The following is a 14200-nucleotide window of genomic DNA, read 5'->3' as shown; positions in this document are numbered from 1 at the left end:
CATCCCAAATTGAGCTCACCATCCTCTGAGAACTGCTTTCACTCCCTGAATTATTTATGACTGTTCATGCATTCACATACAGCTAGTTGTTGCACTTGTCTTGTCTCTCTCTCAGTACTCATATTCTGTCCACCATAGATCCTGTCAACTCTTCTCTCCTATGTTCCTCAAGCCTGTCCTTACAAGTCCCCCCTGTGTCTGCCCTAGTTGTTATTCTCTAATCCAAAATCCACAAGCATGATCCTTCTAAAACATGAATCTGAACCCAGCGCTCTCCTTCTTAAACTCTTCAGTAACTCAGCACTGCCTAGAGAATTACAGGCAAGTTCTGAAGCACAGCCTCCTCCCATTGTTTCCCTTGCCACTCCCTGATGTCAAGCTCCAGCAGCTTCAAAAGCTGTAGTCTCTGACGTGCACTGTCCTGCTTTGACCTTTTGTACATTTATGAATTCTGTTCACTGCATGCAATGTGTCTACCATCTTCCCTTAACTGTCTGTTACCCATTCTTGGCTTAGTTTCTGTCATTGTTATTCACCTTTTAGGATCCATGGAACCCTCTTCCATGAATTTCTCTCTTACCCGCTTCCCTCTTTTCACTCTAAGAAGTGTTGGAGTGTCCTACCTCTGTGTTCACATAATAACCAAGAAGATTTTTGTCAACACATTTACAACATTGTATTTCTTTCTTGAGAACTTTTTTAAACCATAATTCTTACCTACTCATTCATACAAGGTATTTTACTTTACCTAACATTTCATTACCTATTTATCCTTCATTATCAGTGATGTTAGGGTGAGGCAACAGTAGTATTATTGGTACATGACCCTTAGAACACAGTACATTTTTGTCCGAGTGTAGCATAGCTTCCTTTTTCTTCACCCCCTCTTTTACAACTCCTTCCACAGACTCACAGCAATTGCCATCTAATTGGTAGACATCATTCCTTCCCTTGAACTGCATAGAACTTATGGTCCAATATGCATATGCCTTATGTCCAAACTACACCTACAGCCCAGGTTCATTCCTTTGAACAAGGTGGTAGAATCATGGGGGCCTGAGCAAGTCCATGAACATCTTATTGGCATAGTTCTGTGAACATGAACACCAGGAACATTCACAGCAGCCCCTTCAAGGAATTCCAAAACATGAAGCCATAGTAGGAACTGTAGTGGCCAAGTGCAAATGGAGAAGGATGAAGGAGAGAGTAAAAGCAGAGCAGATAAATGGAACACAAGAATTCAATATTCAGTGTATAAGGAAGTGTGAATTATAAGTGTGCATGATTGGATCTGAATATTTTCCTGTACCCTGGAAGAAAGCCTCATTTTTTTTTTTTTTTTTTTTTGCTTGAAGTCAGTAGTCCATCCTTAACTCTTTGAGGCAAGAATGGAATAGTAGGTGCCATGGCACATTAAGTGAACACATTAGTAGAGAGCTCCTGTAGCACTCTATTAAAGAAAAGAAAAAAAAAAAAAATAAGACTAAGGCCAAGTTTAGTGCGTCATGACCACAGAAGTGTCACATGTTTGCCGTTATTAACTTGAAGCATAGCTTGGGGGGCTTTGTATATATTCAACCCTATTTTAATTGTTAATGTTTGCCTTTCTCCTCCTCTATAATGCATAGAACTCAAAAGAATTCTTGGGAAAATGTTGTACATTAACACATATTTTGGGAAAGTATCTTTTGTGAAAAATTAGAAGAGGCAACTGGGGAAAGCCCTAATATTTTCTGTCAGCAACTGAAGAATCGGTAACTGTTTAACTTTATAAAATATGAAGATATGCAGTTTGTATAGGACCTCATTCATGTATCAGAAATGAAAAAAAAATTTCATAATTGAAATATATCATGGAATTTATTATGGATTTTGCATAAGGATACTTCTAAGTTCTCATCCACTGGCTTTAGTTTCCTCATCTACCCTGCCCTTTACTTAGGACCAACATAAAGTTGAATAAGCTCATTGAATACTATTTCTAGTATTTTTGTTTTCTATGTTTAAAATATCTGGATATATTAAGAGTAAAGGGTAACCTACTAATACCAGAGGCACTTCTTTTCGAGGCAAAATTAATCTTTCTGTCAAGAGGCAAAATTTACTATAATATTTCTTTGGTGTGTTGAAATAATGAATGATATAACAAAAATTATACCAAAAACAAATATTGCAACAAATTTTAAAGATTAAAGAATAAAATTCCTAAGACTTTTCAAATAAGAACCCAAGTAGATTAAACTGTATTTCAAACTGTAACTCACAGTCTACCTTATAATTTTATTCCATTTTCTCTGAGATCACAATCTAACATAGATCAGCAGAGAAAAATAAATTATTTAGATTTTCTGATATGAAAGTGAAAAAAAAAAGTGATACTCTTAAGTACTATGAAAAGTGAAAGTCACTTAGTCATGTCCAACTCTATGACCCCATGGACTGTATTCTGCCAAGCTTCTCTGTTCATGGAATTCTCCAGGCAAAGGGGTCTTCTGACCCAGGGATCGAACTTGGGTCTCCCACAGTGAAGGCAAATTCTTTTACCATTTGAGCCACCAGGGAAACCTCCCAAGCATAATATGGGGCTGAAAATATTTATCTCATTTACATACTTGGAAACTGTATTTTTTTATAACTACCGTTTTATTTACTGGGCTTCCCTGGTGGCTCAGTGGTAAAGAATCTGCCTGCCAGTGCCAGAGATGTGGATTTGATCCCTGGTCAGGAATATCCCCTGCAGAAGAAAACAGCAACCTACTCCAGTATTCTTACCCAGGAAATCCCATGAACAGAGAAGCCTAGTGGGCTATAGTTCATGGGGTCACAAAAGAATCAGACATGACTGAGCAACTAAATAACAACAATGACAAATGTTATTTACTAGAATCAGGGTATCACTTAAATGTGGTCTAGTGGGAGGCATGTTAAGCCAGGAAAAAAGAAGGTCTGCATTCTAGCCTTGTCTATAAAACTGAACTATAGAGCCACAGCAAGAATATTGTTTGGTTTTATACTTGCAAAACAGATCTTTACCAGAGAAGAGTTCACTGTCATGTCTACAAAGTGGTTCACAGACTTACAGATTTTTAGTAGCTGCTGCTAAGTCTCTTCAGTTGTGTCCAATTCTGTGCGACCCCATAGATGGCAGCCCACCAGGCTCCCCCATCCCTGGGATTCTCCAGGCAAGAACACTGGAGTAGGTTGCCATTTCCTTCTCCAATGCATGAAAGTGAAAAGTAAAAGTGAAGTCGCTCAGTCATGTCCAACCCTCAGCGATCCCATGGTCTGCAGCCTTCCAGGTTCCTCCATCCATGGGATTTTCCAGGCAAGAGTGCTGGAGTGGGGTGCCACTGCCTTCTCCGTTAAGTAGTAGAGACCAACATAAAGTTACTCTTTTTATTTTCTCAAGTGATTACATGAAAAAAGTGTGATTACAATCTATAATTTTCATCATTTAATTATAGACATTTAATAATGAAATACAGAAAAGGTATTATTTCAGCATTACATAAAAATGTAGCATTTAACTTTATGAAAAGTTAATAAATATTATTTTCTTATTTTTTCTCAGATAAAGTTACAGACTACAAATTTATATACCATTTATATAAATAATTGAGGATTTACCAAATATCATGTATATTTAAACACCAAGTCCAAACCCTAATGATTCTTCTAAAATTATTGTTAAATAATAAACATCACAGGAAACATAGGATATTTTCCTGCCCTTTGCTTTATTTTCTATAAATCTAAGATAGAGATCATTAAATTAATGATGCATTTTTCAGGCATTTGATACATGGCAAACCATTTTTTTGTTATTTCAGATTGATTTTCCAGCTACTGAGTGGGAGTATATGAAACTTGATTCTGAAGAGAATGGAAGTGATCTTGAAGAACCACCAAAAGAATGTTTAAAACATATTGCCAGACTGTCACAGAAACAGACTCCCATACTGTAAGTGACCCAGGTCTTGGGAGAGGATTTTGCCTGCATTTCATGATACCAGCAGTCATTCTAGAAGCACTCATATCTGTTAAGAGTGAACCTTCCTTCCCACATAAATCCTCTCATTTCCTACGATCACATCTGTTGGATGATCCACTAATACTTAGGAGCTAAGTTAGTAATTGTGGGTTTTTTTTCAGATTTTTTTTTTATTATAACACTTAGAAACTTTAACTTTGATCAAAGGAAAAATAAAAAGATTGGAAAACATTCAGTTCAGAACGACAGAGCAGAGACTGAAGGATACAGATCAGCATTTAACAGTGATAAACCATTGTTCTTCAGTTAGATAGAAAACTGTTTTGGTAAACCATAAGATGTAAAATTTAATTATAATGATATTAAAAAAAAACAGAAATAGCTTATTTTTTTATACCACTAAATTGGTAACTAAAGAAGTACTTAAATTTTGTCAAACACCAATTCTCTGGAAAAGAGATATCCCAGGAAGAATTATAAGAGATTACTAATTCTGTATACTTACTGTTTGTACTTAATATTTGGTAATCTCTAAGCCACAGTTTATGATGCTCTCATTACCAACATGGAGAAGCATAAAACTAAGAAAGCAACACTTCATGTGTGTGAGATATATAATATAATAAAACATTTTATTCCAAGAATAAGAGATTATTTAAAGGTTTTGAACAGGGTAGTCATGTGATCTGAATAATCTTTTTGAGTGATCCTTTTGGCTATAAGTTGAAGGATGGTTTAGAGAGGAAGTAGGAGAGGAAGACATTCCTTTGTCAACAAAGGTCCGTCTAGTCAAGGCCATGGTTTTCCCAGTAGTCATGTATGGATATGAGAGTTGGACTATAAAGAAAGCTGACCACAGAAGAATTGATGCTTTTGAACTGTTGTGTTGGAGAAGATTCTTGAGAGTCCTTTGTACTGCAAGGAGATCCAACCAGTCCATTCTAAAGGAGATCAGTCCTGAGTGTTCACTGGAAGGACTGATGTTGAAGCTGAAACTCCAATATTTTGGTCACCTGATACGAAGAGCTGACTCATTGGAAAAGACCCTGATGCTGGGAAAGACTGAGGGCAGGAGGAGAAGGGGAGAACAGAGGATGAGATGGTTGGATGGCATCACCGACTCGATGGACATGGGTTTAAGTGGACTCTGGGAGTTGGTGATGGACAGGGAGGCCTGGCGTGCTGTGGTTCATGGGGTCACAAGGAGTCAGACATGACTGAGCAACTGAACTAAACTGAAAAGAGGAAGAGAGCAGTACAGTAAAGTAGCTGATGTAATATTTTAGGCAGAAGGCTGTGGTCACTAGAACGAGGGCAATGGCAGTGGACATTGTGGACATTGATAGTAATGGCTGGATTTGGAGCATATCTGGGAGTTAAAAAGGCATGACTTGATGATTAATAGTAAATAGGGGTGAAGCCAAATGAGAAACCAAATAATCAAGATACTGAAGAGTCTAAGGTTTGAAATTGCTGAACTGGGCAGATGTTAGAGTCATTTTCTGGAGGAGGGATTAGTTTGAGACCTTCCAGACTGAGGTGTTGAATGTGATTAGGCATTTCAGTTCAGTTCATTTCAGTCACTCAGTCGTGTCCAACTCTTTGCGACCCCATGAACCGCAGCACGCCAGGCCTCCCTGTCCATCACCAACTCCCGGAGTCCACCAAAACCCATGTCCATCGAGTCGGTGATGCCATCCAACCATCTCATCCTCTGTTCTCTCCTTCTCCTCCTGCCCTCAATCTTTCCCAGCATCAGGGTCTTTTTCAATGAGTCAGCTCTTTGTATCAGGTGGCCAAAGTATTGGAGTTTCAGCTTCAACATCAGTCCTTCCAATGAACACCCAGGACTGATCTCCTTTAGGATGGACTCTTTGGATATCCTTGCAGTCCACGGGACTCTCAAGAGTCTTCTTCAACACAACAGTTCAAAAGCATCAATTCTTCGGCACTCAGCTTTCTTTATAGTACAACTCTCACATCCATACATGACCACTGGAAAAACTAGTTTGGGGTAATCTTGTTACTGCCCTGAGCTCTAATTTCCACACATCCTACTCTTTTCCTCAGTCATTTCAAGCCAATGACATCTCTTTACTTCATATATTTCACATATGCCATTCCTTCTCCCATCTCAGGGTCTTCTTATTTGGGATTTCCTCTTAATGAAATACCCCTCCTTAGTTCTTCACATGGCTGAATCATCTCATCTTGTAGTGAGTTAGTGTTAGAAAGTGTTAAAATGCTAGTCGTTCAGTCATGTCTGACTCTTCACAACCCCATGGACTGTAGCCCACGAGGCTCCTAGGTCCATGAGATTCTCCAGGCAAGAACACTGGAGTAGGTAGCCATTTCCTCCCCCAAGGGATCTTTCTGACCCAGGGATCGAACCTATCTCCCGCATTGCAGGCAGATTCTTTACCATCTGAGCCACCAGGGAAGCCCCTCAACCTATAGGTCCTCACTTAATTGTGATCTTCTCAAAGAGACCTTCTTTCATGACCCTATCAAATGAGGTTTTTCCCTCTTTACAATCTCTCTTATTACCTTTTTTATAACACACAACACAATCTAGTATCATATTGTTCACTAATGTGTTTTTTTTTTTTCTCATTTGTTTGTGAGAACCAAGAGAACCAGGAATCTATCTTGTTTATTACTACATTTCCAGTGTTCCACATTGTGCCTGATAAATAATATGTGTAAAATAAATGTTATAAAGGATAAAGTTCCTTGGCATAGAGTTTGGTATAAAAATGACCTTACGGATTCTCATAGTCCTTATGACACATATTTTGATGATCCATCGTTATTCTAGACTATTGCCATCTTAATTAGATGAAGCATGTTTTGATAGTTCTTATTCAAAAATATAAAACTTTACATTTAACAAGTATGTCATATATCAGAGACTGATATATTTGTATGAAAGATTTTTAAAAATATAAAAAGTTGCTATCCTTTGAAATTTTAAATATGTTCAAACAAAAAATGTCAAAACCAACAAATAAATAAGCACAGAAACTGCCTTTAAATATTAAAGGTTTGTATTTTTAAATTAGCCCCAGTGAATTCTAGCTGGTTTTATACTTCAGTTTTCTATTTAAGTGAATAACTTATACATAAAATAAGCAACATTTTTCTGTTTTACTCACTCAAATACAATTATTAATGCTCAGTAGAGTACAGTTTCATTCAGGACTGTGAAAACAGATGGAGAACAGTCTTCAATGTGATAAAACTTATGTTAGAAACAGATTAAAGTCAATTTCCAAACACCACATTTTATGATTTAGTTGGTGACATACTTGTCTTCTTTCAAACTGGTTAAATGTAAGCAGTTGAGAAGTTCAGACTCAATGAAGTTTGGTGAAAATGTACTCTAACATTTGTAAAAATAAAAAGAATACCTTCTTGATGACCTCTAAAGAAAAGTATCTAATGTAAGGAAAATCTCAGAACATAAGGTAAAAAACAAATGTTTTGAAAGAAATTATGCCTCCACCTCTAGCCATGAAGGTTACCTATTATATTACTAAACTAGTCCTCCTGAATTAAAGAAATATGATACAAGAGAAATACATATAAAGCAACTGCTCTCAGAAATTGAGCAGAGAAGGCTTGAGGTGAACCCATGAGTAAAAAGGCCTTCGGACCCAGAGACATTTTCTGTATCATTTCTCTGGAAGTTATAATTAAAGAAGAGCAGGCAGGTCTTACCTCCTGAGATTAAAAAATAAATAAATAAGGCAGAGATCACAGAGTTTAATAATTTTGAGGCAGCTAGAATTTCCAGAGAATAATAGTAGAGAAAGGCATATCCACAGAATAGGAGCTTCAGAAATATGTAGTGGTGTTCCCTTATATATTCAGCTGAGTACTGAGCCACTCATGAGCACGTGGGGATTTTATAGCAAAAGAACTGCTACAGGGAGATATGAAATAAATGTAGATTCTAGAGGTTGTACAATGCTGGGAGACATAAATTTTCTGACCAGTAATGATGCAGAAAGATCACAGAACACCTCAGCACTCAATAAAGAAATCAGAAAGATGCATATTAGGAGTAAATGTGCTCTAGCTCAAGATTTAGGACTGTGCTTGGCCTAGTCTAACACATCATAAAAACAGACCCCAAGAGGATTAAGCTGATCTACTAGTAATTAAACTGCCTCCTAAAAAAAAAAATTGGAAACATTCAGCACTCAAATGCAGCAAAATGCAGACTCTGAACAATGTAGGATTTTAAATGTTTAGTGTACAACCAATAATTGCTAAACATAGGAAAAGTCAGGAATACATAACCATAGACCAGGATTGAAGGAGGCAGTTAATAGAAACAGCTTCAGATATTTTGCATGTGTGCTAAGTTGCTTCGGTTGTGTCCAACTCTTTGCAACCCCATGGACTATAGCTTGCCAGGCTTCTCTGTCCATTGGATTCTCCAGGCAAGTACAATGGAGTAGGTTGCCATTTCCTCCTCCATCAAATATTTTACAACTGTTATAAAGGTATTTATGGGTTTAAATTAAAAAATACATATGGGTGAACAAATGAAGTAGAAAAATGGAAATTTAAGAACTGAAAAACACAGTATTAAAATTTTTAAAAATCACTGGAAAAGCTTAATAGATTGCATAATGAAAAAAAAAAGAACAGTGAATTTAAAGAATGGGCAATAGAAATTATCCATGTTGAAGAACAGAAAGAAAAAAACCTGAAAATAGTGATACAGCTTTGTGACCTATAGGACAATTATCAAGCAATGTAATATGTATGTATTGGACACACAGGAGAGAAAAGAGATAGTGAAGAAAAAAAATTCTTAAAGAGATAATAGCCAAAATTTTACAAGTTTAAGTTTTAAAAAATCACCTACAGATATAAGAAACTTAGCAAATTCCAAACACATACACACACACACATCACCTAAGCACACCATAGTCAAATTTCTGAAAACTAAAGATAAATATAAAATTTTTCTAAGGCTTCAGAGAAAGTCAACAAATCACATTCATGGGATGAACTATAATTCTACAGATTTCTCATTAACTTCATATTTCTCATTAGAAACTATGGAAACCAAAAGACATTATAAGTTATCTTACATTTTGAAAGGAGAAAAGAAACTCTATCAACTTAAAAATTCTATAACCAGTAAAATTGCATTTCAAAAATTAAGGTAAAATTAAAACATTTCAACTAAACACAGCTGAGTTAGTTAATTATAAGCTCATCTGTACTGTAAGAAATTTTAAAGAAAATACTTTAGGCTGAAAAAAGATGGACATTCAAATCTACAGGAGTAAATGAAAAGTACCATGAAGGGAAATAGCTAGATAATAAAGATATACATTTTTCATGTTTATTAATTTATTTTTAAAAATATTTAACTAAACATAATCATAATGTACAAAATAAAAATAAAATGAGAAAAAATAAAAAAAATAAGAATGAGAAATAGAAAAATAAAAGCATAGTATTCTAAGGCTCTTATGCATAAAGCAGTGTAATAACTGTGGTTGGCTGGCTCAGTGGTAAAGAATCTGCCTGCCAATGCAGGAGACATGGATTCAATCCCTGGGTCAGGAAGATCCCTTGGAGGAGCAAATGGCAATGCACTCCAGTATTCTGGCTTGGGAAATCCCAAAGATAGAATAAATGAAAAGACTGTAGTCCAAAATCACTGCAGATGGTGATTTCAGCCATGAAATTAAAAGACACTTATTCCTTGGAAAGAAAGTTATGACCAACCTAGATAGTATATTGAAAAATAGAGATATTACTTTGCCAATAAAGGTCCATCTAGTCAAGGCTATGGTTTTTCCAGTGGTCATGTATGGATGTGAGAGTTGGACTATGAAGAAAGCTGAGCACCGAAGAATTGATGCTTTGTGGTGTTGGAAAAGACTCTTGAGAGTCCCTTGGACTGCAAGGAGATCCAACCAGTCCATCCTAAATGAGATCAGTCCTGGGTGTTCATTGGAAGGACTGATGCTGAAGCTGAAACTCCAATACTTTGGCCACCTGATGCAGAGTTGACTCATTGGAAAAGACCCTGATGCTGGGAGGGATTGGGGGAAGGAGGAGAAGGGGACGACAGAGGAGGAGATGGCTGGATGGCATCACTGACTCAATGGACATGAGTTTGAGTGAACTCCGGGAGTTGGTGATGGACAGGGAGGCCTGGTGTGCTGATTCATGGGGTCGCAAAGAGTCGGACATGACTGAGCAACTGAACTGACTGACTGACAGTCTACAGGGTCACAAAGAGCTGGACACCACTTAGCAGCTGAGCACTCATACACGCCCATGATGTGCTGAAGAAGAATATTATAATCTTGAAAGAAACCATAACCCCCAGATTTTAAGAGTACATTTAAAAGTAAAAAAGATAACAGAAATTAATTTTTTTTAATCCAAAAGAAATAAGAAATAAAAGAAATAATTTGGACAAAAGTAATTAATAGCAACATGGTTGATTTAAACTGAATCACATCAATATTCCATTAAATATAAATAAAAACCCCAATTAAAAGGAAGAAATTGTTAGCCTACATTGCAAAAGTAATATCCAACTTTATGTTGTTTACAGGTGCATATTTTAAATGCAAGAATTCAGCTAGATTAAAATTAAAAGAACTGAAAAAGATATATAAGGAAAATCATACCATCTTGATATATTTGGGGGAAAAATTTTGACAAGATTCAGCACCAATTCATGATAAAAAGTCTCAAAACTGGAAATAGAGTGGAACTTCCTCAACCTTCAACTCCGGAGTTGAATCTGGATCTATAGGAAAGGCTAGAGTTAGCATTATATTAAATGATGCACGAATAAATGTTTTCCCCCTAAGGTTGGGAACAAAGATGCTTGCCTAAATATTCCTCTTCAGTGTTGTACTGTCAGTCCTAACCAGTGTACTATCGCAGGAAAAAAAAAAGTTTTAAATGTGTAAAAGTCATAAAGAAATAAAACTGGCTCTATTTTCAGACGGGTAATTATGTAAGATCATAGCATTTGCAATTAATGTACAAAATGCAACTATATTCCAGTAAAAAGGGGAAAATAAATTTCATTTTTCTAAATTCGAACAATGTTGATATTTACAATATCAATATCTCTATCCCCTGCAGAAGGGAATACAACCCACTTCAGTATTCTTGCCTGGAGAATTCCATGGACAGAGGAGCCTGAAGGGCTAGAGTCCATGGGGTTGCAAAGAATGAGACATGACTGAGTGACTAACACACACATACTTAAAAATGCAAAACTTTGCTAAGAGAACTTAAAGAAAACCTCAGTAAATGGAAGGACATATCCCGCCATTGATTAGAATAACCATTATTGTTAAGATGACAGTTCTAGTTGTTCCAAAATTAGTGATGAAAATACAATTATAATCTGGTAGAAAGTGTAATTTTTTTTCAAATGATCAGTATGCTTTTAATTAAACTGCAGTGACATGGATAATATTTTTTAATGGGCAAAATTAAAGAATGGCAAGAATGCTATACAATTGGTTCTGTCATACCCTACACCTGATAATGTAAAATGCAACAACCGCTTCGGAAAGCAGTTTCTTCAAAAAGTAAACACATGACATACAACCAAGTCATTTCCCTCCATGGTACTTCGTAGGAGAAATGCAAATACACCTGTACAAATACATGCACACAAATGTTCACAAAAGCTTTATTCATAACATTCCAAAACAGGAAACACTCCCAGTATCCATCAGATAGGAGAAAGGATAAGCAAATTGTGGTATGTTCATATAAAGGAGTAATACTCATTAACTGAAAGAAATAATCTACTGATATACTCAACAGTATGGATAATTTCAAAAAAATATACTTAGTGAAAGAAGCTATAAATAAAAAATATTCATGATTCTGTTTATATGAAGTTTGAAAGTAGATATTATCTGTCTAAAGTGAAAGAAGTCGTACTACTGCTAGCCTCTGGTAGCATAAGAAACTTTTATATCTTGAAAAGAGTGCAGATTTTATTATGCTTGATATGTGCATTTGTCAAAATTTAATTAACTGAATCCATGCATTCTCTTTTATGTAAATTATGCTTCAATAAAAGAGAAAAAGGCATTATTCAATATTGAAAAATGAATTCAGTTAAAACAAAATAATTAGTTTTAGTAGCATAGTAACACATGTATACCTGTGGCGGATTCATTTTGATATTTGGCAAAACTAATACAATTATGTAAAGTTTAAAAATAAAATAAAATTAGAAAAAAAAAACTCAAAAAAAAATAATAATTTTATTATGGAATATTTTTCTTCTGGGGGGTTTCTGGTGAAGAAGGTAGTGACAAAAGAGAAAAAGAGCCCAAATGTACCTCAAAAACCATCCTCTGTAATTCGTTTCTTTCATTTTGCAGAGGGAGAGGATTTCAGAAGATATTGTAGAGATATAATGATATTTAAAATCTGTTAATAATTCTTGCTATCCCTTCTTGGGAGTTTTAGTTAATGAAAGCTGAGCGACAGAGTGTCAGTTTGGAGGAGACAGTGTTGAAAAGCTGTCATTGTCATGTGAGAAATGCTGTCCTTCAGTTCAACTGTGGTCTTGAATGCCTTTCTTGGAGTGTAGGCAAAACATGGTAAACTGTCAGTGAATCAATGGCCCTTGTCCCAGATCTAGATCTTCTGAGGGGCACACTTGTGCATGTGAGAAAGTCCTATTCACTGGCATTTTAACTCCAAACTTCCAGCAAACTCTAAGAATTTAAAGCCAGAATCCAGGGATGAAATGAGATCTTTGTTTCTGAAGTTTAGAGCAAAAAGTTTTCTGACCTCTGATGAAACTTGCTTCGAAATGAAGGAATATCATCTTTAAAATGTGCCATTTCTCCACAGGCCCACTTGGGTCTAAGTTAATTTCCAAATACAGTAAGAAAGTAAATGGTTGAGAATCTTTGTTCTAAGTAGTACATGTGGCAGAATTGATAAACTTGGTCTGCCTTAAAGGAGACAGAAACTTTGCTAACCAGAATGACATTTTTTAAAAAGTGGCAAAGATAAGAGCAAGGAAAAATACATGTGAATTATCTGAACTGAAATACATTTTATTTAATTTTTCTATAAAAGATTAAAGTTAGTGGGAAATAATCTGATAAAATAACCTATCAAACTGTCCCAAGAAGATAAAGGACTTATTTTCCAAAAGAAACTAAAAATCAAAGAACTAGACCTAATATTTTGCACTGACTGTTCATAACAAACATGTGTTAGTGTCATGAACTCCAGTAAATTATCACTTCCAATCTGGTTTTGCAGCCTCTCTGAGGAAAAGAGAAGATACTTATGGTTTTATCGCTTCTACTGCAACAATGAAAACTGCTCCCTTCCTTTGGTCTTGGGAAGTGCCCCTGGATGGGATGAAAGAACTGTTTCAGAAATGCATACCATTTTAAGAAGATGGAAATTCTCTCACCCTTTGGAGGCACTTGGACTTTTGACTTCAAGGTAAGAATTGCATTACAGGCATGATATTACTAACATGAAAATTTTGAAGAGAAAAACTGTAAGTCTCTATTCAATACCAATTCTGTTTATTTCCAATTTCAGTAGCTGTGGATATTAAATTTAGATAAATGTAAGCTGTGAATATAAATTTGAAACAAATCTAAACTATAATTGTGTCTTCTAAACTAAACTTGAAATAAAATTAATGGCCAGAGTTTCTTAAATGGGGAGTCTAGTTGCTCTTAGAGAAATAACAACCAAAAAATATTGAATAGGGAAAAATAAACTTCTCTACTTGTCCCTCTCTCAAAACAAAAGAGTCCTTAAAAATTGAAACAGTATCTTTTACTATTGAAATATTCAAAGCCAGGCAAAATACCCTGTTTATAGTAGGTGTCCAGTTAGTAAGACAATGATAATGATAACAAAATGAAAAAAAAAACACCTATCCCTTGTGTACTCTCTGTATTTTCCCTAGAATAAAATGCATGGTGGTTGAGAATCCGGTGGATAATGATGTCATCGTCTAGTTAAGAGGAAGCATGTGGGAACAAGTGTGATGTCTGGTTCTGGCTTGGGGAAGCAGCTCTTACTTGGCTTCTGCTTCACATTCAAAGCCAAGAAGAGATATTTTAAGTCTGTCTTCATGGCATCAGCACTGATGCCATGAAGAAAGTCTGCAATCTCTAGAGTCAGAGAAGAATTGTGACACTCAGTTCT

General features: G+C 35.8%; 1 protein-coding gene across 6 annotated transcripts in view; it reads left to right on the top strand.

The window, feature by feature from the left end:
• PIK3C2G (phosphatidylinositol-4-phosphate 3-kinase catalytic subunit type 2 gamma) overlaps window positions 1-14200 on the top strand; it is a 644646-nt gene that overhangs the window by 319761 nt on the left and 310685 nt on the right. For all 6 annotated transcript variants that reach the window (XM_070788624.1, XM_070788625.1, XM_070788623.1 and 3 more), the window contains 2 exons: window positions 3831-3961; window positions 13292-13480. In XM_070788624.1, the coding sequence (XP_070644725.1) occupies window positions 3831-3961; window positions 13292-13480 (320 nt within the window). The remainder of the gene's footprint in view (window positions 1-3830; window positions 3962-13291; window positions 13481-14200) is intronic.

The sequence above is a fragment of the Bos indicus genome, chromosome 5 (genome assembly GCF_029378745.1).
Source record: "Bos indicus isolate NIAB-ARS_2022 breed Sahiwal x Tharparkar chromosome 5, NIAB-ARS_B.indTharparkar_mat_pri_1.0, whole genome shotgun sequence".
Taxonomy (NCBI): Eukaryota; Metazoa; Chordata; class Mammalia; order Artiodactyla; family Bovidae; genus Bos; species Bos indicus.
The sequence above is the reverse complement of the archived record's forward strand: the minus strand, read 5'-3'. Positions and strand labels throughout refer to the sequence as shown.